At 49.0% G+C, this 25,695-nt stretch overlaps 1 protein-coding gene across 1 annotated transcript in view; it reads right to left on the bottom strand.

The window, feature by feature from the left end:
- Positions 1 to 25,695, bottom strand: part of GIGYF1 (GRB10 interacting GYF protein 1) — a 1,662,840-nt gene that overhangs the window by 561,347 nt on the left and 1,075,798 nt on the right. The window contains exon 18 of the mRNA XM_078668650.1: positions 10,915 to 11,015. Coding sequence (XP_078524776.1) covers positions 10,915 to 11,015 — 101 coding nt within the window. The remainder of the gene's footprint in view (positions 1 to 10,914; positions 11,016 to 25,695) is intronic.

The raw sequence follows: 25,695 nt of genomic DNA, 5'->3' as shown, positions 1-25,695 counted from the left end.
ATCCATCATGCACCGACGGCTGAGCTCGTCCGCCATGGCGTTCAGAGAACCCGCCAGGTGTTGAGCCACCAGGGTCACGCCCTGGCGTTCCAGCCATTGCCAAAGGCGAAGAGCCTCTTGACAAAGGATCCACGACCCCACCCCGCCTTGTTTGTTGCAGTACCACATGGCGGTGGTGTTGTCCGTGAACACCTGCACTACACTCCCCCGGACAGAGGGGAGGAATGCCTTCAGTGCTAGACGAATCGCCCGTAGCTCCACTCTTCCAACGCATTCAGATATCGGCGGCCAGGCTGCTCACCGGTACCTCCCTTAGAGTGTCGGCTAAACCGGCCCTTAAAGCTCTCCACTGGCTGCCAATACGGGACAGTCCCTGTGCATTGCATTGCAGATCCTTACAGGATAAGGGACCTCCTCTCCTAGGGAGCTTGATCCGCCCTTATAGGGCTGCCAGGTCCCTGCGCTCTGACCTCAGAAACTTGGCTATAGTCCAAAGAGTCAAGTAGGCTCGGACGGGGGGACGTCGATTTTCGGTTAACACGGCGACCCTGAGGAATGCCCTCCCTGTTAGACTTCGCACTGAACCAAGTTGCTTAAGATTCCGAAAACTCCTTAATACGTTTGTTTCCCCAGGATGCGTAAAGGCTAGAGCCCGCCTCAGCTGTCCTTGTTCTTTAGCGCTGGGACGCTGCGGGGCAGCCATGCGCTTTATAAATCATATTTTCATTTCATTTTCATCCATAGATCATTGCCTTTGGACAATGGGTGGGGATACCTGGAGGCCAAGCTTTGGCATTTTGCGTTTTTGACTGCAGCAAACAGGTCTATGTGAGGGACTCCCCAGGCTTGGAAGTATGGATTGAGAACTTGAGGGTGAAATTCCAACTCGTGTATCTGATAGCTTTGCCTGCTGAGGAGATCCGCAATTTGATTGTGGACTCTTGGGAGATGTTCTGCTAGGAGATCAATGTTGTGGTGAATCGCCCACTTCCTGATGTCTTGGGCTAAGTGGGACAGTTGAATAGAGTATCTCCCCCCCCCCCCCCCAGCCCCTGCTTCTGTATGTAATACATAGCTGTCATGTGGTTGGTTCGGACCAGTATAGCATTGCCAGACCGGTGATCTTGAAAAACGTAGAAACATGAGCTCTAAATGATTGATGTGAAGCAACCTTTAGGCTCCACAGTCCTTGCACTATGTGTTGTTGAAGATGCGGTCCCAGCCAGTAAGAAATGCATCCGCTGTTAACACTGTCTGTGGAATCGGGTCTATGAACGGCCATCCTTTTGACAGGTTTTGCATGTTCCACCACTGCAGAGAGCGAGGAGTGCAGCCGCTTACCAATACTAGATCGGTTAATAGACTGTGTGACTGGTTCCACTGACTTGCTAAGCATTCTTGAAGTGGACGCATGTGTAACCTGGTGTGGGAAACGATCATGATGCAAGATGCCACCATTCCCAGCAGTTGCATAAACACTCGAGCTGGAAGTGACTGAGCGGCTTGAAATTTGAGACTGAGCGCCTGAATGTTTCGAATTCTGGCTGCATTGGGACACGCTAGAGCCCTTTGAGTAACTAGAGTGGCTCCTAGGTAATTCTGAATTTTGTTTGGCTGAAGATGTGACACTAACACATTGAATGAAAACCCTAGCTGGTGAAGCAGCTGAATGGTTACTGAAGTGTTATGTGCTGGCTTTAATGAGCCAGTGGTCCAGATGAACAAGTTACTTACCTTCGGTAACGATATATCTGTAAGAAACAGTAGTTAGTATTAGATTCCTTACCTTAGAATATCCCCAGGCGTCAGACTGGATCCGGAAATGTTTGCGTAGCAGTACCCTTGCGCGTCGGTAGGCGTCGTCTGCGGCTCCGCGTCCGTCGTCTGCGTCGTGGGTGCCGTGATGACGTCGTCGGAGTACTTAGACGCCGCCTCCGCGTGCTGACGTCAGTCCTTAGACACAGCTTTTCCGCGCCAGAAACACAGAGCCATGTTAAAAACCAACACTGGTGCCATTGAAACTAGGGCCCTGAAAGGGGATGACCTTAACCCTAGATATCAGTTTGCAGAACGGGGAGGATGGGTGGGGCGGTAAGGAATCTAATACTAACTACTGTTTCTTACAGATACATCGTTACCGAAGGTAAGTAACTTGTTCATCTGAAAGAAACAGGTTGGTATTAGATTCCTTACCTTAGAATAGATACCCCAGCAACACTAACCCCGGTGGTGGGTCTGCGAATCAATAATCACACCAAAAAGTCCTGGAGGACGGAACAGCCAAAGAAGCCATCCCTCCAGACTTGGCTGTCCAGGCATTAGTGTCTTGCAAACGTGTGCAGGGATGCCAACGTAGCTGCCTGACAGATGTCCTGCAAGGGGACTCCCCGGCCCAGGGCAGTGCTAGCCGCCGTGGCCCGAGTGGAATGGGCCCTTAGCCCAACAGGAGGCTCCTTCCTCGCCAAGGAGTAACATGCCTTGATACACAAGACGACCGACCGAGAGATGGTCCTCTTGTGCACCGCCCGTCCCTTCTTCGCACCCACGTAACCAACCAAGAGTTGCTCATCCACCCGGAACTGGCGTGTGCGATCTAGATAGAACGAAATCGCACGTTTTGGGTCCAGACGGGGGAGCGCTCTTCCTCTTTAGAGGGATGCGGTGGCGGAAAGAAGGTGGGCAAGGTGATAGACTGCCCGATATGGAAGGCCGTGACAACCTTGGGCAGGAAAGATGGCCTAGTCCGCAACACAACCTTGTCCGGATGGACAGACAGGAAAGGGGGTTTTAGATGAAAGAGCCTGGAGCTCACTGACTCTCCTGGCAGAGGTGATGGCAACCAGGAAAGCAGTCTTCAGAGTAAGAAGGCGGAGAGGACAGTTGTGAAGTGGCTCAAAGGGAGCACACATCAGAAAGGTAAGAACAAGGTTCAAGTCCCACTGAGGCATCACAAACGGAACAGGAGGGAACGTGTGTGATGCCCTTCAGAAAACGAGTTACAATAGGGGACTTGAACAAAGAAAGTTGATCAGGCAGCTTTAGAAAGGCTGAAAGGGCAGAAAGGTAACCCTTGATAGTGCCCAGAGCAGAGCCCTGCTGGGCAAGAGAAAGAAGGAAGAGAAGAACCTCAGAAAGAGGGGCAGAAAGTGGATCCACAGCCTTTGCTGTGCACCATGCCACAAATTTATTCCACCTGCAGGCGTATACAGATTTTGTGGAGGGACGCCTGGCTGCCAGAATGACATTACAGACTTCAGGAGGCAAGTCAAATGGCCTCAACTGTCGCCGCTCAAACTCCAAGCATGGAGGTGGAGACTGGACAGGTTCGGGTAGAGGACCGTCCCCTGCTGCTGCGACAGAAGGTCCTCCTGAAGAGGCAGACGAACCGGGGGATCGACTGACATACTGAGTAGCTCGGGATACCAGTACCTTCGTGCCCAGTCCGGAGCCACAAGGATGACTTGGGCCCGGTCGAGTTTGATCTTCTTCAACACTCTGGGCAGAAGTGGTATAGGCGGAAAGGCGTACAACAGACCGCAACTCCACTCGCGACGAAAAGAGTCTCCGAGCGAGTGCCGCCTTGGAAATTCCAACGCGCAGAACTGATGACATTGCGCGTTCTCTTCGGTGGCGAATAGATCTAACCAAGGCTCTCCCCACTGCTGAAAGAGGCCTTGCGCCACGTCCGAGTGCAGATGCCATTCGTGATCCATCATGCACAGACGGCGGAGCTCGTCCACCCTGGCGTTCAGAGAACCTGCCTGGTGTTGAACCACCAGGGTCACGCCCTGATGTTCCAGCCACTGCCAGAGGCCCAGAGCCTCCTGGCAGAGGGTCCACGACCCCACGCCGCCCTGTATGTTGCAGTACCACATGGCGGTGGTGTTGTCCGTGAACACCTGCACTACACTCCCTCGGACAGAGGGGAGGAATGCTTTCAGTGCTAGACGAATCGCCCGCAGCTATAAAAGGTTGATATGGAGCCGGGACTCCGCCGGAGACCAGAGTCCCCTGATCTTGGCCTCTCCCATGTGGCCTCCCCAGCCCTGGAGGGACGCATCGGTCACAACTACGTGCTCCGGTTGGGGAAGGGAGAGGGATCTGCCGTCGACCCAATCGCGGTCCATGAGCCACCACTGCAGCTGTCTCACAGTGCCCTCCGAGATCAGGACATGGTCGGATAGGTTGCCCTGATGCTGGGCCCACTGAAACTTCAGGTCCCACTGTAGAGCCCACATCTGCCACTGGGCGTGATGCACCAGAAGGATGCAGGAGGCCATCAGCCCCAGAAGCCGCAGCGTCAACCTGACCGAGATTCGGGATAAAGGCTGAAAGAGTGGAATCAGAGCCTGATTGTCCCGAACCCGCTGTTCGGGAGGATAAACCCGAAACTGCGCAGAGTCGAGAACCGCTCCGATGAATAGGTGATTCTGAGAGGGGCACAGGTGTGACTTCGGCACATTGATGGAAAACCCCAGCTGGTGCAGGAGGTCTGCTGTCGTCTGGAGGTGGCTGACGACTGTCTGGGGCGAGCCCGCCTTCAACAACCAGTCGTCGAGGTAGGGGAAGACTGAAGCCCCTAACCTGCGCAGATGAGCTGCGACCACCGCCATCACCTTCGTGAACACCCGTGGGGCGCTGGTAAGGCCGAAGGGGAGCACGGTAAACTGAAAGTGCTTGTGGCCAACCGTGAACCGCAGGTAGCGCTGGTGGGCCGGCAGGACAGGGATGTGGAAATAAGCGTCCTGCAAGTCCAACGCTACCATCCAGTCAAAGGCAGCCAAGACCTGAGCCGGTGTCAGCATTTTGAACTTCTCCTTCCGGAGGAAGCCGTTGACGTTCCGTAGATCCAAGATAGGGCGCAGGCCCCCTTTGCCCTTCTTGGGCACCAGAAAGTAGTGGGAATAGCACCCTCTTTCTGGCCCAGGAACGCGCTCGCTGGCCCCCTTGGCCAAGAGGGCCGTAACTTCCTCCTGCAGAAGTCGCAAATGATACCCAGATATGCAGTGGTTTTGCGGTGGCATGGCTGGAGGGGTCGCCTCGAAGGGGAGGGAGTAGCCCCTTCGGACGATTTGCAGCACCCACCTGTCCGATGTGACAGTGCGCCAGTGGAGGAGGTGATGGCAAACCCTGCCCCCCACTAGCGTCACATGGGACTGAAAGCACTGACTAGGAGGGTTTTGAGGCGGATGCTGCGGGGGAAGGTGTGGACTGTCCTCGCCGTTGTTCCCGACCGCCGCCACGGCGGTTTCCACAGCCGCCACCGCGTCGGGTATTACTCTGCGGTGCGTGGCTGGCAGCACGTGTGGGGGCGCCCCTTCCTTGGCCACGAAAGGAGCGAAAGGCACCCATTTGCTGGCGCGGGGCCGGGAGGCCCAAGGACCTGGCCGTAGCCCTGGAGTCCTTAAAGCGCTCAAGCGCATGGTCTGCCTTGTAGCCAAAAAGGCGACGGCCATCAAACGGCATGTCCATGAGTGTATTCTGGACATCAGCCGAGAAGTTGGCGGACCTCAACCAGGCGTGGCGACGAATTGCCACCGTCGTTGCCATCGCTTTGCCCAGTGAGTCGGTGGTATCCAGCCCACACCGGATAGAATACCGCGCTGCATCTCGGCCTTCCACAAGGGCCTGGCCGAGTTTAGCCCGTACCTCCAACGGGTATCCTGGCAGCACGACCGCGACCGTGTCCCACAGAGAGTGGGTGTAACGGCCCAAGAGGCATGCGGTGTTGGAAGACCGCAGTCCCAGACTCGGAGGAGAATGCCTTTTTGCCGTATTGCTCATACCTCTTGGATTCCCTGTCAGGCGGAGCCGACGGGAATGCGGTCTGGGAATTCGAAGCCTGAATAACCAGGCTCTCAGGGGTGGGGTGAGTGGACATGAAACAAGTGTCGCCCGGGGCCGGGCGGTGGGGTCTGGCCACGTTCCCATCTACAGGCGAACCTGTAGCGGGCCTGGACCAAGTGCCCAAAAGAACGTCTGTCAAGGCCTCATTAAACGGCAGCAGAGGCTCAGCCGAGCTTGACTGCGGTTTAAGGACCTCAGTGAGGTTAGTCCTCACGGCCGCGACGGGGAGCTCAAGGCCCACGGCCTTGGCCGCCCGCGTCAGCACCACGCTGTAGGTTGCCCCCTCCTCCGTAGCCACGGTAGGAGGTGAGACAAAACCAGCGTCTGTCGATGTGTCCAGACCACTGGCATCCCCAAGTCCACTCCTGTGCCAGAGGGTCCTCAGACCCCTCCCAATTCTCCTCATCACCCATCTCCTGATGCTCAGGGTTGTCAAAGGATGGGGCCGGCTCATTGAAGTAAAACTCTCCAAACGGCTCGAAAACGCCGCCCAGCGGCGCCGGAACCGGATCGAGGGAGGCATCGGGGACGGCACCGCCCGAAGACTGCGCCGGAGGCGACACCTGAGGAACCGGCCCTGGTGAGGTAGTCAGGTCAACCGGGGACGACCCGGATCCAGAAGCAGATCCAGCGGGGCCCTGCGGCGCAGAGCCCGAAGGCGCCGGCGGCGCCGAAGCACCAGACGGCGTCTGGGCCGAAGCCCCCGACCCGCTAGGGCCCCCAGAAGGGTACGCTGGGCCCGAAGGCGCCGCGGAGCCCGCTGGAGGAGTGAGAGACCTCATGGCCATGAGTAAACGCTTGATCTCCTACGGCGTCGCGTGCAGCCAAGGGACCGGAGGGTGTGGGGCCGGACGTGACGCCCGCGACTCAGAGGGCCCGGCCGCGTCGCGCTAACGTCGGGGGGGGGGGGGGGGGGGGAAGAGTCGGAAGAGCGAGGACGTCGCTTCGACTTCTTGTGCTTACCTGACTACTTCGAACCTGAGGAGTGATGTCAACTCCCAGAGCTATGATGGCGACCGGTCCCTCGACCTCCGTCCGGACCGGGACCTTGCGTGGCGCGGGGCCGACTGCCGGAGCTCGAGTCGCTTGCGGGACCGCTTCCGTCTAGCTTTCGAAGTCAGGGCCCGGCAGTCGGGGCAGGTCTTGTCATCATGGAAGACGCCGAGACAGTGGCGGCACCAGCGGTGAGGGTCGGTGACCGACAACAGTCCGTCGCAGTCCTCACAAGGCTTAAAACCTGGCATCCCTACCAGCACCGTTCGGAGTCAAAGACTCAAAAAATGATCAAAAGGGATCGTAAAAAGTTTAGTCAAAAAATGACTAAGGTACCACTTTTTCCGGATCTGCGCTGCTGGCGCGGAAAAAAGAAGAACTGACGTCAGTACGCGGAGGCGGCGTCTCAGTACTCAGACGACGTCATTACGGCGCCCACGACGGACGCGGAGCAGCAGAAGACTCCTACCGACGCGCAAGGGTACTGCTACGCAAACATGTACGGATCCAGTCTGACGCCTGGGGATATTCTAAGGTAAGGAATCGAATACTAACCTGTTTCTTTCAGATAGGGAAAGACATGTATGCTTTGTCTTCAGAGATGCACAGCTACCACTGCCAGACATTTTGTGAAGACTCAGGGTGCAGTGATAACTCCGAATGGGAGCACCTTGAATTGGTAGTGTTGACCTGCTACTACAAACCTGAGAAATTAACGGTGAGCCGGCTAGATTGGAATATGAAAGTAGGAGTCCTTTAAATCTAGAGTAGAAAGAAAGTTGCCCTTTTGTAAAAGAGGCAGTACCTGTTGCAGTGTTACCATGTGGAAGTGGTCTGACTTTATGTAAAGATGGAGTTCTCTGAGATCCAATATGGGTCGGAGAGAGCCGTCCTTTTTTGGAATTAGAAAGTAGAAGGAGTACACGCCCGGCCCTTGATGTTGTGGTGGTACGGGCTCCATGGCTTGTTTTAGTAGCAGGGATTGTACTTCTTGTTTGAGAAGGTCTAGGTGATCCGGTGAAAGTCTGAGAGACTTTGGAGGAATGTTCGGAGGAGTGTTGATGAACTCCAGGCAGTAACCAGAATAGATAATTTTGAGAACCCACTTGTCTGTTATTGACTGCCACCACTTTGGTAGGAATTGTGACAGTCGTCCCCCACAGGTGTTAAGTGGCCGGTGGGACTACGGGCAAGTCACTGCTTTGTATTGGATGGCGAGGTATGCGTATTGGAACCTCTACCTCTGTGCTTTGCCTCCTCTGTAATTGCCTCGAAAGAAACCCTTGGAACCTGAGGGTTAGTTATTGCCCTTACAGGTGGACGCAGTGTCGGAGGAAGTATTTATGGACCCTGCTCAATAAAAGGAGCGACAAAAGGAACCATGGCCTTGTGGGGCCTTAAGGGGTCCCATGGATTTAGCCACTTCAGTATCCTTCTTCATCTTATCAAGTGAAGTGTCTACCACCGGCCCACAAAAGGTGTTCCTTGTCAAATGGTGTGTTTAATATCGAAGTTTGATCTTCTGGTTTAAACCCTGATATGTGCAGCCAGGCGTGTCTTCTTAAAAGAACACTAGTGTTCATCGCTCTGTCGGATGTATCGCAGCATCTAGGGAACATCTAATTTGGTTATTAGAAATTAGCTGTTCCTCATGTACCAGGTCTTGCGCTTGAGTTGTGTTCTTGAGGTAGAAATTGGATGAGTTCTATTTCATCCCAGTGTGCGTGGTCATAACGTGCTAGCAACACTTGTGTATTACAAATGCGCCAGAAGTTTGCTGCATGGGAGGCCATCCTTTTCCCTGAAGCATCAACGAGTTTATACTCTATCTGGGGGTGGTGCATCTCTAGTACTCTGGGAGTTTGCCCTTTCACGTGCAGTTAGAAACTACTAATGGATCTAATGGTAGTTGACCTTTTATGTAGAATGGATCCGATGGGGCAGGCTTGTACTTGTTATCTATCCTAGGGTGTAAGGATATGTGTTCTAACATGATCCTTAAAAATGTCGTCTACATGTCTGGTCATTCCTTTCAACATGGGCAACATAAGTGTAGACTTTTGTGTTTTGTAGTGTCTCAAAAACAAAGTCCTCTTCACTGGATTCTCTTTGTAGTGGGCCCCCGTGGTAAGTAGGAGTCCTACTGAATAAATCAACAAATCCTACACTCATCTGGTGGAGAGGGCTTGGTAGGATATATGTCTGGATCGTTGTCAATGGACGAATCAATAATAGTCATCCCACACCTCTTCGGGCTGATTGTCATCGTTGTCGTCCCCATCCCAATCACCCTGATTGTCAGGTGTGTGTGATGGAGTACTCCAGTGAAGTTGGCACAGGTATAGGCTGGGGAAGAGAAAGGGAGGAGGAGGAGGGGAAGGATTTGTCCCAATGGTTCTCTTCTTCAATGGGATGTGGTGTTCCTCTTCTGTAGTAGCACCCCTCTTTAAAGTCACTTTAGTGGTAATATGTCCAGTTTTTGGATGTATAACGAGAATTTTCTGTTTCGGTTCCGGATTGTTGAGCGGATCACCGAAAGCATGTTTTTTTAGAGGACTTTGGAGTCTGGTTCCGCGCAGAATGTATTGGTGCTGATGGTTTCTAGGCCAGAGTTCTTGGATCCAAAGTTTGTTTCGGTGCCAGATTTTTTTTCCGACTCCGAAGTCTGGCCTGGTGTCTGATTTGGCATGGGGCTTTTTCGGAGCCTGAAGGCTTTTTGCTAGGCTTCGGTGCAGAGCCCGAAGGCAGGCCTTCAGAAGCTTGATCTCGGTGCATACCGGGGGCCGAGGGCAAAGGTTGGGTTGGAGCCTTTTTCTTCGATGGAAGTAGAAGGTGGGGTGAGGTAGGGACTGAACTTGCAGTACATTGGCCGTGCTGGATGTTTTCATCCTCGGAGCTGTGGTCGAAAATGGAGAGGTCTTCCTGTTCCTCATCAGCTCCGATGGGCTCGTCAGCTTCCTCCTCCTCAGATTCAGGTCCGAAATGCAGTCTGTTGTCTCTGCATGTCACGTCGTCAGGCCAGGCGGTTGCAAAGAGTCTTTTTGAGTAGAAACCCTTGACACACCTCGCGCGTGGGTATTTTGCGTGGCATCGAGGGCAGAACTTAAAAGGAGTTTGTTCCATCGACTGCAAGTCGAACAAGGGGCTAGACCGTACGGCCTACCACGAGCTCTCCGATCGGAAAGGTTTTTTAGTAATCACACGATCTGGGAAGAAAGGGAAAGGCGATCAGAAACAATTCCGTAGAGTGTGAATGTTATGCGCGCCGAGAAGCACCGAAGGATTGGCTTCGTACCGGAGCGTATTGAGTTACATCCGAACCCGATGGCGGTAAAAAACAATCTGAAGATGGAGTCGATGACCATGCGCACTATCACCTAAGGTAGGAGTCTCTTACCTCGTGACTAGGGAAAACTTCTTCCAGAAAAACAGAGTGCAAACATCCGGACCCAACACTAGATGGCGATTTTATGCAAAGCATGTGATGTATAGCTCACATGCTCTAAACATAATATTCTAGACACTTCTCTCTTCCGCCTCAATCCGCAAAACTGACTAACATATCGACCACTCAAATCACTTCCATATTTCACAATACTAATTTACCACTATTCCTTCATGGGTTCCGGAGTAGTGTGCTACTCACCAAAAAAAGTGCTTCAACGCCTTGTAAGGGGTAGACATCGCTATATAAATGCAATTACAATATGCATGGAAGTAGGTGCCATGAGATCGGTCTGCAGGAATAACCACAGGCAAGTTCAGCAAACATTACTAGGCCTTCGTAGAGTAAATATGACTTCCAAGAATGCAATTGGGGGGATGGGAGGAGCAAAAAGTCACTGAGAAGTCACAGGGCATACTAATTTGTCATAACCACACTTTCTCTATAGTTATAAAAACTATCTTTTTACATTTTCAATCTGTATTTGACTGTATAGACCCAATCCTATGGAAATCGCAGAACCTCCATTGACAGTCAGTCATAGGCACCCTAAGTATTTATGATGTGCAACAGAGAGCAACCAGATAATCTCCCAAGGAACCCTCTGTAATGCAGTCAGTCATCTTCACCTGTTTGCTGTGAAGCTGAGGTATGTAAGTCCCACATGGAACCTGAATCTGGCACAGACATCGACCTGTTCATAGATGGAATAATTCCTGGCTCTCCACTTCTGAAACACAAAAACATCAAAACTCATTAAGGTTATCTAGATCATGGTAAGAGAAAAGCACAACTTTTCAGAATTTTTCATTATTTCTGCCATGGAGTGGTATAAATAAGTTAGAATTGAAAAAGGACTGAGGCATTCAGTTCCTCCTCCTTACAAAAAAAAGGGTGATGGGGTAATCTACCTGGACATTCCCTTCCTCTTCTTCCTAATCTGATCGGTTTTCACCATTTTCAGATGGGTGGTCCTTAGCATACCCAGCCAACAGCTCCTGGAGCTTTGTTTTTGTGGGATGGGAACCCATAGCTATGTTTTTAATTTTACATAGGGACCTTACCACCTTGAAAAACAAGTGAAGGTAAGGGGTTAGGTCAAGCTCCTCAACCTGGTCCTCTATGGCATTGTAGTTATTTTCACTAACAGCTGGATTCCTGTTTTGAGACATTGTTCAAAAAACTTCTAACCCTAGCCAAAGTGACTTTATTGTCCTAAAATTCTAAAGGGACTTAAACAATCCCTAACAAGATTTAGTAATTTTGCAAAAATGCAAATTTGAAAAAAATCTGAATTCTAAAGACAATATAAGAGTTATGTTGTGTGATTAGGTGGTAACCAGGTAGTCCAACAAATGCAAAGTTGTATATCCCACTGCTGATCCACCGATTTAGGAAGCTGGCTCTGTATATAATATACCAAAGTGAGGTATAGTGTGCACAGAGTCCAGTGGAACCCCAAAGGAAGGCAGAGGTAAAGTTAGATAGCACCTTACTCTCTATTTGTTGTAGTGTGGTCGAGCAGTAAGGCAGTATCAGAGGACAGTGTTAAGCATTTGTTGTACACATTCAGTCAGCAAATGAATTCACACACTCAGAGTGAACTTCAGACCAATTGTTTTTGTATAAAAATATTCTTAGTTATTTTATTTCCTAGAACCAAGCAAGCCTGGCACAGGAAAGTGATAAATACTTTGCAGTAAATATACAGTTGTAATATAGATTGGTTGGTAATTGTATATGCACTTTGTTTTGACTTACAGTATTGGTTCAGAGAAATACAATGCTTTGTAAATACATAACAGATTTGAAATGGATTTTCAGTAAAATACCAGGTAAGTTACTTTTTGGACTACTTTTCTTACTCAGAGTAGTATACCTGGATACTACACTGGGACATTTCCTGAAAGCAGGTAAGTAAAATAGTTTGATAAATAGCACAATTTTAAAGAATTTCTTTATGTTTTCAAACTCCACACTTGGAAACATTTCCAAGAAAAAGAGTTAATGTTATCCTATGGAGGAAAATAGTAAGTGAGTATCTGGAAGTGGGAGTTAAGGTTCTGGGGGTAGACTCAGGAGTTCCCCAGGGTCAGGGATGCACTCTTGTTACACCCTCAGCTGCACTAGGGCAGCCGGGTGTGGAGTGCCGATGCCCAATGTTATCCAATGGGGGATAGGGGGCCTCCGGTTAGTGGCTAGCTAGCGGGCCACGAGCTTGTGGGAGCCAAGCTCCTGGTGTTAGGCTCAGGACAAAGGGGATTCCGGTTTAGCACACAAATTGCACCCACAGCGGCGCAGGGGGAGGCTGGGTGCAGGGTGCTGTTTTGGCGATGGGTGCCCTGTTTTCAAAGGGGATTTTGGGTTGTGATTTTTAGCTCCGGGCTTGGTCCAGGAAGACTTCCAGGAGGTACCAACACCTGGGCAGGCAAGTTGGAGGGCTCGGGGATGTAGGTGCACCGAAAGTTCTTTTCTCATGGGCGCACAGGGGATGGATGCAGGGGTGTCTTTTGAGGACTGATTTCACATTACCCAGCCACTCCCGTTTGGGGAGGTGGGGGGGGGGGGGGGGGGGGGGCGGGGTTAGTCTCAAAGGAGCGGCTGCAGGCGACGTTGGGGAGTCCTGGGGGGTCAACCCAGAGTGGACTCTGACTCAGGAGCATTGGGGTACCTCACGGAGGGCCAGTGAGCCTCTAACTCGGGCCATAGGCGACGGGTGCAGATGTGGGTACAGGCACTGCGTTTCTTTTTCCTCAGCGGGCTCGGAGTCTTTCTTTGGTGTTTCTTCTGAACAGAGCTGCTGTTTTCAGTGCAGTCATCATGGTACTGTGGAGTTCGTAATGACAAACTCCCAGCACCATATACTCTTAATGGCATTACTGCACTGACAAGGTCAAAGAATTGACTTAGACACTGTAGGGGTACAGGGCTCATGTACCTGTACCCTCACCACTGGTATAGTGCACCCAGCTAGAGGGGTGACTGATCCATGCCAGGGCAGTGGGTTGAAGGCATGGAACACAGGGATGTGTGCCATGTTGACTCTTCACTTTGTTCTGCACCAACACAGGACATCTAAGGGTGGCACAATAAGTGCTGCAGCCCTTGGAGGTCTTCCTTGAACACAGTGCCCTAGGTGCCTGTGGTACCATTTACCAGGGGCTGACCTATGGCCAGAGATGCCATTTGGGTTTTATTTTCAATTCAGTTTTAGGGACAGAACATAGGCCCTGGGTATCTGATAAGCAGGTGCCCAGAGCACACTTAGTCAAAGCACATCAGCAAATCACGGGGGCAACCATGCAGAATGAGAGCACTTTCTCGCAGGAATGCCTTTAGTGCCAAACGAATTGCCCGGAGCTCCGAAAGGTTGATGTGGAGCCCGGACTCTGCCGGAGACCAGAGATCTCTGATCTCCGCCTCTCCCATGTGGCTGCCCCTCCCAGGAGTGACGCATCCGTCACCACTGTGAGCTCTGGTTGGGGAAGGGAGAGGGATTTGCCGTTGACCCAATCCTGGGTTTTGAGCCACTACTGACTTGCAGTCCCCTCCGACATCTGGACGACATCGGAAATATTTCCTGATGCTGCGCTTACTGGAACTTCAGGTCCCACTGCAGAGCTTTCATACGGTATCTGGCATGATCCACCAGCAGGATGCAAGGAGGCCCAGCAGCCTCATTCTCACTGATATCCGGGAAAGCGGCTTAAACATCAGTATCGTAGCCCAAATATCCCTGACTCTCTGCTTGGGAAGGATAGGCCCAAAGCTGCGCTGTATCCAGAACTGCTCCGATGAAAAGAAGCATATGAGAGGGAATCCGGTGACACATCGGTACGTTGACTGTGAACCCCAGTGTTTGCAGAAGGTCCGCCGTAGTCTGCAGGTGGGAGACGACCGCCTTGGGTGACCCCGCCTTCAACAGCCAGTCGTCGAGATAAGGGGAATACTGGAATCCCTGATCTGAGCAGATGAGCTGCGACCACTGCCATCACTTTCGTGAACACCCAAGGGGCGCTGGTAAGGACAAAAGGGAGTACGGTAAACTGAAAATGCTAGCGGCCTACTGTGAACAGACGGTAATACCGGTGGGCAGGCAAGACTGGGATGTGAAAATAAGTGTCCTGTGACTTGGACACTTGCTTTTTCTGTGCTGGGACACCGGGTTATTGAGTGGAGGGCTCTGACCTACATTTCTGGACCAAATTGCCTCGTAAGTTTCCCCCCGCCGCTGCTGCTGTTGACATCGAGCACGGCCGCCGAGTGGGGGAAACTACACTACCCAGCAGCCTTTGTGGACCACGCCCACACCAGCACGCGCCCACTGGCGCTTAAACATCGCTGGTACTCCCGCGTCGCGGGACGTGCCAGGCGTGCCCGTTTAAGCCCGTTAAAGACCGGGTAAGACTGGACTGGGCCACCTTATTAACATTCCTCTCCTGAGACCTTGCACCCTGTAATACTTGTATATGCTATGTGTCTAATTTATGTTGGCTACAGGGTTTTTATTTAACCTCTAGACATACCTTTTCATTCCCTTCTCTCACCCTTGTTATTTGTATTATAATTGCTGCTATCTACCCAAAATAATGAGTACGAGGGGAAGTAGGATTAAAACGGCTTAGGGTCTAGGCCAGATTACAGGCCCGATTGACCAATTCATAACGAGGGCAAATGAGGCGATTGACCAGGGCATCATTCTCCTAGAAAGAAGAGTATCACAAGATCTGGCTATAGCACGAAGGTCTTCAATGGGCCTACTGGCGCTAGCTAGAACTCCAACACAGTCAGGAGTAATTGGACCACTTCTGTTGGAAGTCCCCGCAGACATTCATACGATCCCTAATAATGTAGACCTTTCTGCATCACAACTTTTAATGGAATCAGAGATAGGGGAAGACTTAGAGAAAACCCCTGACCTGGTCATGAGTCCAACTCAAATAGTACCCCCAACCCAAGTAGAATCCCCAAATAAGCAGGAAATGGGAAGGAGGGAGGGAGCTATCCCAAAACAAAAAATTATTAAGAAAAAGAAAGAGCATAAACAGCCCGCTAAAGCTTCGGAAAAAACCAAAGACCCCGTAACCTCCGCCCTAAACAAAACGATTTAAGTTCTACAAACACATCTATAGTCAACCTTTCTCCTACACCGCTTAATGTAGATGTTATAGGTGGGGGGGGGGGGGGGGGGAGTAATCTAAGTGAACCAAATAAGCAGCTGCTAGTCAGCATTGGGGAGTTGATAAAAATTCACTTACTACCAATGGAGCGAACATTAATGAATATCGAAAAACAAATAGCCAAGCTGACTATCCACCCAAATAATCCGACCAACTTAAAAGCATTAGGAGTCACTAATGTGGGGGGTAATAAAGGTATCACTGCACAGAAATATCTAGGGCCATCTTTACAAACTAAAAACCCCTCAAATGTGCCCAACCCACAAGTAAAACCACAAGAAAAACCACAAGATAAACCAAAGGTGGTTCAGGCTAATCCACAGATAACTCCTGATATACCTAAAGGACCCATTCAAGTAGGCAAACAAAAGCCAATACCACCTAAAACACCAGTACCACAACCTGAGGGAGATAAAAAAAAAAGGGAGGGAGGTTTAGGCGCACCATCGATCTCCCTCCAGAGGCAAGCCCCTTCACTGTGATCCTCACAGGGGTTCCAGAACTCCCCGATAACGCGAGAGAATCTACTTGGTCCCTAACAAATAAAGTTCAGCAATGGCTTAGCATAAATAGACCCCTTCCCCCCCCCCCCCCCAACCGTAGCAGTAGTTTTTCTATGGTGCGTAGGGTACCATGGATTGGTGAAACAAAGAAAAGAATACAGGGGGACTGTATCATTATACATTTTGATGACCCTGGTACAGTCAAATATATTTGTTTGTGGTCATCTCTGGAAAAAAAAAAGGGAGGAATTGACGCAAATCGCCTATCCTTTTATCCTCCAGCATATACCTATGATCAAGAACCCCAGTATAACTGGAACCAATGCCCAGAATGGAACTGGACCCAAGTAGACCCCCGGAACAGGAGAAGGACTGGGAAGCCTGGTCCTGGAACCCAAGAAGAGACCAACCCTATACGGAGGGTTGGAGGGGCATACCAACTAGTAATCGATTTTCATCTCTAGAAATGGTAGACTGACTTCCACCAAGCTTAATATCTATCGAGACAGATGCTATAAATCTCAGGACACCTATAGCCCATAGGGGACCCTGTAATCAATCAAATGAAAAGACCTGTCATTTATCCAATCAAAAATTAGTGATAAATAATACTGATTTACTTATCGACCAAGTATCGCCCAGCTCGCACTTATTATCAACAAACGATGTATCTGGGGGGCCAAACAATCAAACTAACAACAGGGGAGACGAGGAAGCCTTATCGGAAGGTATCCGAGATAAGTTTCTAGTTCAGAGAGACAGAGCAGGAAAAAACGGGAGTTCAACTCAGTTAAGAGCGGGGCTAAGTCAAACGGGGCTAATTCGAAAAGATTCCAGGGAAAATCTGTCCATTGTAACATGGAATATTGCGGGACTTTCCAAAAAAAGCTGTAGACCCAACTTTTTTTTAACTTTCTTGATAACTTTGACTTAATATGTCTTCAGGAATGCTGGGACCTGGAGCCCACTAATTTAGATGGCTTCAGTACTAATTTCACCCCGGCTATCCAGACTAGTAAGGGTAGGAGCTCAGGTGGTCTCTGCTTGTATGCCTCAAATAGGGCCAATATAGCAGTAGAGCGCCTGGATCCTGAGCAGGATAAGTATAAGAATAAAAATAAAAATAATAAAATTGGACACTCAATCCAGGTGTTTATAGTGAATGGGACAGGGGCCCCTAGCTTCCTGTTGATCAACTTATATAATAATATAGCTAGGGACGACCAAGCAGAATTTATGGATGAGCTATCAAATGCACTGAAGTGGGGAATGGGAAGGGATAAAGTGGAAAGATGTGCCATAGTGATGGGCGATTTTAACTGTCATTTATGCAGTCACAGTGGATCAAACGTTTGTGATATAAGAAGCCTTAATGGCGAACTCAGTACCCACTTCGAACATACCCACTTCGGAAATCTAATGAATAAATTAATATATGAATGGGACTTAGGCTTTGTTAATGAGCTCACCGAGCCAATGGTCGAATTCCAACCTACCTTTCACGGAAGGGGGTCATACTCTCTAATAGACTTTATGCTGATGTCAAATAGCCACTCTCGGAGTGCAATGGCTTTTCAAAATGAGGACATCGCCATGAGTGATCATTATCCGATAAGTGCGAAATTTGAGGCAGGCCCTAGGATCAGTCAGACACCAGACGTGACGGAAATCTTACACTGTCACTCAATCTCATTGGCACGTATAAATGGTTATTGTATAAAATGGTCCAAGGTAAACACGAAAACTTTTCTGAAAGATCTGATCACGGAGGATCTTGATCAGTTTGTGATTTGCCTTGAAGAACCGTTAAACCCATGTGCAGTAAAAACTGCCTTTGGAAAAATAGCAGCCACAATTAAGAAAAATCTGACAAGGAAGCAAAAAAAAGATGCTAGGGTTAAGTGTGTGGGTTGGTTTAACTCCGAATGTTCCAAAGCCCATAATACCCTGAAAGATACATTAAAAAGAGTACCAAAAAATCTAGCTGAAATTAGAACTGCTCGACTGGTATATAAACAGTCAATCAAGAAAAGAAAAAGGGAACTCAAAGATGCTGCCTGGGAGGCGTTATTAAAAGCCAGCACTTTAAAGGATAATACGGCTTTCTGGAGGGAAGTGAACGCACCTTTTTTTAGGGAGAGGTCGACAGACCTCCTAGAAATTGCCATAACTGAGGATGTCTGGATCAACCACTTCACAGAGTTATATAAAATAGATGACTCGGTTGAACCACATAACCTCGATCCCTGGATGTCAAAAGAGAACGATTTACAGTCACCCGCGGCAGATATATTCCCGCTACAAATAAATTTCTCACTTCCAGAAATAGAACAGGCTATACTGGAAAGTGCAAACTCCAAAGCTCCCGGGCCGGACGGAATCCCAATCGACATATTTAAAGATAATGACTTTATGGGCCCCCCTCCTTACAAACGTTCTTAATTCATACAGCCTAGAAGGTTTCCCAACAACTTGGCAGGCAGCCATTATAATTCCAATTTTTAAAAAAGGAGATAGAATGGACCCAAAATGTTACAGGCCAATTTCCCTACTTGATTCAATGATGAAGGTAGCCGGAAGAGTACTGTTGAATAAATTACAAACTTGGGCCACAGAAAATGGAGTTCTATCCAAATTTCAATATGGATTCGTTTCTGGGCTAGGCACTGTAGAGCAATGTCTCAATCTGGCCTTGATTACAAACAAATACGCTGTGGAAAAGAAGAGCAATCTATACATGACTTTTGTTGACTTAAGCTCAGCATTCGATTGCCTCAACCACAGCGTACTTTGGAGCACCCTTGTAAACCTAGGAATCGATCTAAGCATACTTGAATTCATTAAGGAATTATATCGAGGGGCGGGGGCAATGGTCCGATATGAAAAAAATTGAAAAATGCACTAAGAAATTCCCTATAAAAAAAGGTGTCCGTCAGGGATGCATCCTTGCCCCGTTTCTTTTTAATTTATATATAAACAGAGTGGCAGATTACCTGGCTAAGCTGGAAGTAGATTATCCCAAAATTAATGGCATGGCAGTACCAATATTACTCTATGCAGACAACGCTGTCATAATGTCAAGAACACAATTAGGTCTGCAGAAAGCACTGACTGTTTTTTCCTCATTTATGGGCTCAAGAGGACTCAGGATAAATGTGGGCAACACCTTTACCATGTGCTGCACCTTAAAAAACAAAGTAGACTGCTATACTTTTTTAAATCAATCAAAGATCAGCTTGACAAAGACCTTTACCTATTTGGGCATTGTTTTTAATAGCAGAGGATCATGGAATACAGCCATCAATACACGCAACCTGGCCTTTTGTCGAGAAATAGGTGCTTTAAAGAAGTTTGCTAAAAAACTGGGCGGTAAGCCGGTCCAGATCCTGCTCAATATTTACGCAGCAAAATGTGTTTCCACTGCGATCTATGGCGCAGGAATCTGGGGCATGGCGGACTGCCGTGAGATCCAAATCAGTGAGAATGCCTTTTTGAGATACTTATTAGCATTACCTAGATCTATCTCTACTACCATCTGTCATAATGAACTTGCCCGGGTCCACATCACTGACATAATTAAGATAAGTCCAATATTGCTGTGGCACAAAATATGGACCTCGAGTGAAACAGACTTCAGCAAGGACGTTATTAGAGACTGCATGGGTCTAGCTGCCTCACGGAAAGTACCGTGGCTCTCATATGTCAGCAAATTTCTAAATTCTATAGGGCATTCTGATTTGTTTGAAAACCCTATGTCATACTCTTTAATTACGAAAAAGGCCCTTAAAGAATGTTGCCTAGGATTACTTGAAGATAGGCGCTCCTATTTAGAGGGAAACAAGCCAACCATTTCGTATCATCACCTCTTGTTGCACAGGGCTGGTATTCAACCTTACCTATCGCCACTATACTCCGTCTATACGAGACTATTAATAACAAGAATGAGGACCGACTGCTTCTTCAGACTGATAACATTTCCTACTGTGAATGATTGGTCTGCCAAATTGTTAAATTGCCCTTGTGACAATATTTCAAAGCAATCAAATATCCATTGCATTTTATTTTGTAAATACTATGAATGGGGAAGAAAGGCATCTGGTTCCGTTGCTAAAATTATGGGGCCTCAGGCAATGCAGACCAGCCTTGATTAAATTATATATGCTACAGGATGAAATTACTGTGGCAGCAGTAGCTAAGTTTCTGAAGTTTGCAGTAAAATGTAGAGCGTCGATGGACTGAAAACTTATTATAAATTTTTATATAATATTTTCTGGAATAACCCAAAATAGGTTCTTAATAATTATATAAATTTTTAACCTCATGTATAATGTATGAAATGTGTGGAAATGTTTTTTAAAAATATTGTATTTAAATGTGCTTTTATGGTTTTTTATTTTCAAAAATCGAATAAAGCTATCTTTGATTTGAAGTGTCCTGCAAGCCCAACGCTACCATCCAGTCTCCAGGGCAGACAAGACCTGAGTCAAGGTTAACATTTTTAACTTCTCCTTCCGAAGGAAGCGGTTCACATCCCTGAGGTCTAAGATAGGACGCAGGCCTTTGTCCTTCTTTGGTACCAGGAAGTAGTGGGAGTAGCAACCACAACCTATTTCTGGCACAGGGACTCGTTCGATAGCTCTCTGGCCAAGAGAGCCGTAACTTCCTGGCAGAGAAGGGCCAAGCGATCCTCCGACATGCAATGGACTATTGGTGGCATGGAGGGAGGGGTAGTCTCGTAGGGGAGGGAGTAGCCCCTTTAGACTATCAGCAAAACCCACCCGTCCGATGTGATATTGTGCCAGTGGGGGAGGTGATGGTGGATCCTGCCGCCCATTGTTGGCCCTGAAAGGTCGGACTAGGAGGGTTTGGAGGCCGCTGTAGGGTGCGGGGGTATTGGTGGACTGGCCCGGCCGCTGGCCCCCAGACCCGCAACTGTAAGAAACTGGCTATATATACTGCACCAAAGTGAGGTACAGTGTGTATAGAGTCCAAGGGTCTGCAGAGGTAGGCAGAAGTTAAAGTTCAATAGAACCTTACTCTCTAAAGTGGTAACTTGGTCGAGCAGTAAGGCAGTATGAGAGGACAGTATTAAGCATTTGATGTACACAGTCAGCAAATGAATTCACACACTCAAGAACTGAACTCTAGGCCAATTGTTTTTGTATAAAAAAATATACTATTTTATTTGTAGAACCAAGCAGCCTAGTAGAAGTAAGCATAAAAACACTGTGCAGTAATAAATTACTTGTGTGAACACAGTTCAAAATTGCAGTATAACTTGTAATGGTTTTGGTTACAGTTTAAGGAAGCAGATTGCAACACTGAGCAGGTATAGTACATTCGAATGAATGGGCTTTTTCAATACTTTTTTTTAACTCCGTGCTGGATGCCTAAATTCAGCACTGGGACTTTTCCTGAAAACAGTTGAAAAAATGTGTTTAGGTTATTGTTATGATGTTTAAAGAATATTTAAAGTTTTCAATGTAGGAGAGTAGGGTCTGCTTCCTATGGTTACCCCCCACTTTTTGCTGTGATTCACTGGTTTTTCGATTTTAGTATGGCTGTGGCCCTGCTAATCAGGCCCACAGCCTAGCTGTACTCTCTCTAAATTGATACCATGTACTTTAGGTACATACCAGATTGGTTACTGGGTCACCCTTGTGAGCCCCTGTATATGGTACCCTAGGAACCCAGGGCATAGGTGGACCCTAGGCCTACCAGGGCTGCAACATGTATTGTGCCACCCCTGGTTAGCCTTCCAAACCGACACCACAGGTCTGTACTTACAGCCTGGGTAAGGTGGTGTAAAGAACAAGTTACTTACCTTCGGTAACGCTTTTTCTGGTAGATACAGTATCTGCCTGTGGATTCCTCACCTTGTGAATATCCCCCTTGCATCAGCAACATTCGGAAATTCTTTTTGTAGCTTCGTGCCGACAACATCATAGAGGCACAGCATCGCGCGCGACTCTGCTGACGTCACCGACACCATAATAGGCCCACGCCGGCGTGATGACATCAGTTCTGCCCTTTTTTCCGTGCCTTCGAGGCACACGGACGGACCAATGACAGTAGATATGCACAGTACATAAATGTCACGATAACAGTGTGAAGCAAATGCAGGAAAGCAATTGAAACAAAACATTTCCTTGACAATAAAATATATACACATTACATTACAGTAACTCGGGTATATAAGAGTGGACAACGGGGAGGCGGGTGGGTCAGTGAGGAATCCACAGGCAGATACTGTATCTACCAGAAAAAGCGTTACCGAAGGTAAGTAACTTGTTCTTCTGATAGATACATCTGCCGTGTGGATTCCTCACCTTGTGAATAGAGTCCCACAGCAGTCCCCACTACCGGAGGAGGGCGTCCACTCTCCTATACCAGAAAATCCTGGAGGACAGAGCGCTAAGTGGCCGTCCCTCCTCACCTCAGAATCCAAGCAGTAATGCTTCGCGAAAGTGTAGAGGGAGGGACAAGTCGCCGCTCTACAAATATCCTCAGCAGGTACACCTCTAGACAAAGCAGATGTTGATGACTTTGCTCTAGTAGAGTGAGCTCTTATACCCTCTGGAGGGTCCTTACCCGCCAAGGAGTAGCAGATCTTGATGCATAGAATAATCCATCTTGAAAGAGAGCGCTTGTGCACCACTCTTGCTTTCTTGCTGCCAGCAAATCCCACAAAGAGCTGGTCATCTAGTCTTTAGTCATATCGAGATAAAAGCTCACCGCCCTCTTAGGGTCCAGACGGTGAAGTCTCTCCTCCTCCTTGGAAGGGTGAGTGGGAGGATAAAAGGTAGGAAGGGTAGTAGACTGTCCTAGATGGAAGGGAGTTACCACCTTAGGCAGAAAAGCAGCCCTGGTCCTAAAAACCATTCATTCAGCATGAATGGTCAAGAATGGGGGCTTTGAACTAAGAGCTTGAAGCTCACTTACCCTCCTTGCAGAGGTAATTGCGACCAGGAAGACCGTCTTAAAAGACAAAAGTCTCATGGGACATTTGTGCAAGGGTTCAAAGGGAGAACCCATCAAGTAGGTTAAGACAAGATTTAAGTCCCATTGAGGCACAATAAAGGGAGTAGGAGGGAATTTATTAGTGAGACCCTTAAGAAACCTTAAAACTACAGGAGATTTGAATAGAGACGGCATATCCGGCAAACAGAGAAATGCAGACAATGCCGAAAGATAACCCTGGACTGTGGCAACAGCAAACCCTTGCTGCGCTAAAGAAAGCGCAAACTGCAGAATATCAGACAAACGAGCCTTCAAAGGGTCAACAGATTTCTCTCCACACCAAGTGACAAATTTAGTCCATCTGTATGAATAGATTGATTTGGTGGAGTCACGCCTGGCCGAAAGAATGACATCCACCACATCGTGTGGGAGAGAAAAGGAATTCAGGTTGCCCCAATCAATCTCCAGGCATGAAGGTGTAAGGTCTGGAGGTGGGGGTGTGGAACCTGCCCCTCCATCTGAGAGAGGAGATCTGCCCGGAAAGGGAGACAGAGCGGCGGGCACGAGGAGAGGTGGAGAAGATCTGTGTACCACATCCTTCTTGGCCAATCCGGGACGATCAATATAACTTGGGCCCGGTCTTGGTGAATCTTCCTCGGAACCCGAAGAATCACGGGTATGGGGGGGAAACGCTTAAAGGAGCCGTGAGTCCCAACTCAACTGAAACGCGTCCCTCAAGGCTCCCCGCATCGGATACTGGAGGCTGCAGAATGACGGGCAGTGAGCATTCTCGCGGGTGGCGAACAGGTCCACCTGAGGAGTCCCCACGTCCAAAAGACGTGACGAACCACCTCTGGATGAAGCCTCCACTCGTGGTCGGCCGAAAACTGCCGACTGAGACGGTCTGCACGCACGTTAAGAACCCCGGCCAGATGATTTGCCATCAGACAAATCTGAAGGTCCTGAACCCAGGACAAAAGATGCAGAGCCTCTCAGCAGAGACACTGCGACCCTACTCCTCCCTGCTTGTTGAGATACCACATCGCGGTGGTGTTGTCCGTCAGGACTGGAACCGACCGACCGCGAAGGGAAGGGAGGAAGGCCTTGAATGCCAAACGTATCGGCCGCAATTCCAGAAGGTTGATGTGAAGCAACCTTTCCTCTGGAGGACCAAAGACCCTTGATCTCCAGATCCTCCAGATGAGCACCCCACCCTAGAGTGGATGCATCCGTTATCACAGTGGCCACCGATGGAGGCATTTGAAAAGGCTTTCCTTGAGACAGGTTGCCTTCCACTCCCAACCATGCCAGATCCACTGCAGTTTCTCTGGAGATCCTCACAGACTCCCTGAGATCTCCGTTGTGCTGATACCACTGCCTGCGGAGGCACCACTGGAGCGCCCTCATGTGCCAGCGTGCATGGTTGACCAACAGAATGCAGGAAGCCATCAGACCGAGCAGGCGAAGGACGTTCAGAAGTGGAACAACCGCTCCATTGTGAAATAAAGGAATCAACTCCTGTATGTCGCGAATCCTTTGAGGAGGAGGAGGGAATGCACGACACACAGTTGTGTCCAGTACCACACGTATGAACAGGTTGCTCTGGGAGGGCACCAGGTGAGATTTGGGTACATTTATCGAAAAACCCAACCTGTGTAACAACTGAGTTGTTTCTTTCAAATGATGGAGCACTATCTCTGGGGATTCGGCTTTGATCAGCCAATTGTCCAGATACGGGAATACCGGTATCCCCGAACTTCTGAGATGTGCCGCCACCACAGCCATCACCTTGGTGAAAACTCAAGGCGCAGTAGTAAGACCAAACGGTAGGACCACAAACTGGTAGTGCTGTGAACCCACCGTAAATCGGAGATACTTCCTGTGAGACTGCAGGATAGGGATGTGAAAAGATGCATCCTGCAAGTCTATTGACACCATCCAGTCTTCTTCCATCAGCGCCTAAAGAACCTGTGCAAGGGTGAGCATCTTGAACTTCTCCTGTTTCAGGTAAAGGTTCAAGATCCTGAGATCCAGGATTGGACGAAGCCTGCCATCCTTCTTGGGAATCAGGAAATACCGGGAGTAGCATCCCTGACCCCTTTCCTGCTCTGGAACCAACTCTATCGCACCCTTTCTTAACAGTGTCTGGACTTCCTCCTGCAGGAGTAACAGGTGTTCCTCCGTGCAAAAACCTTGGCAAGGAGGGTAATTTGGAGGGAATTCCCGAGAGGGAAGAGCATTCCCATTTTCTACGAGATTGAGAACCCAAAGATCTGATGTAACCGATTCCCAATCCCGTAGAAAATAGGTAAGCCGACCCCCTACAGGACCCGCATGATCCTGAATGGTGGATCTAGAGCTGCTTTTTTGTGGCTGGGGGGTTGGAAAAGGTGGAGGAGGAGGAGGCCTGACGTCCTCGTGGACAAGCTCTTTGCTTACCCCTGTAAGACCTGTCCAAGGAGTTTTGCTGCTGCTGACCTTGCCGGTAGGGGCGAAAGGAAGAAGTCCAAAACCTCTATACCTTTTGGTAGATGAACCCCTGGTTTGCAGCCCCAAAGATTTGGCAGTAGCCCTACTATCCTTAAATCTCTAAGGCTGAGTCAGCTTTTTTTCCAAAAAGTCCAACACTGTCAAAAGTCAGATCCAATAATACGGCCTAAACATCCGCCGAAAAGTCAGATGACTTCAGCCAGGCAGATCTCCTAGAGGCAACAGCGGTTCCCATGATGCGAGCAACCGAATCAGCAGTATCCATCCCACTCTGGAT

This window comes from Lissotriton helveticus, chromosome 12 (genome assembly GCF_964261635.1).
Source record: "Lissotriton helveticus chromosome 12, aLisHel1.1, whole genome shotgun sequence".
Lineage (NCBI taxonomy): Eukaryota > Metazoa > Chordata > Amphibia > Caudata > Salamandridae > Lissotriton > Lissotriton helveticus.
This window is presented reverse-complemented; position numbering and strand designations above follow the sequence as displayed.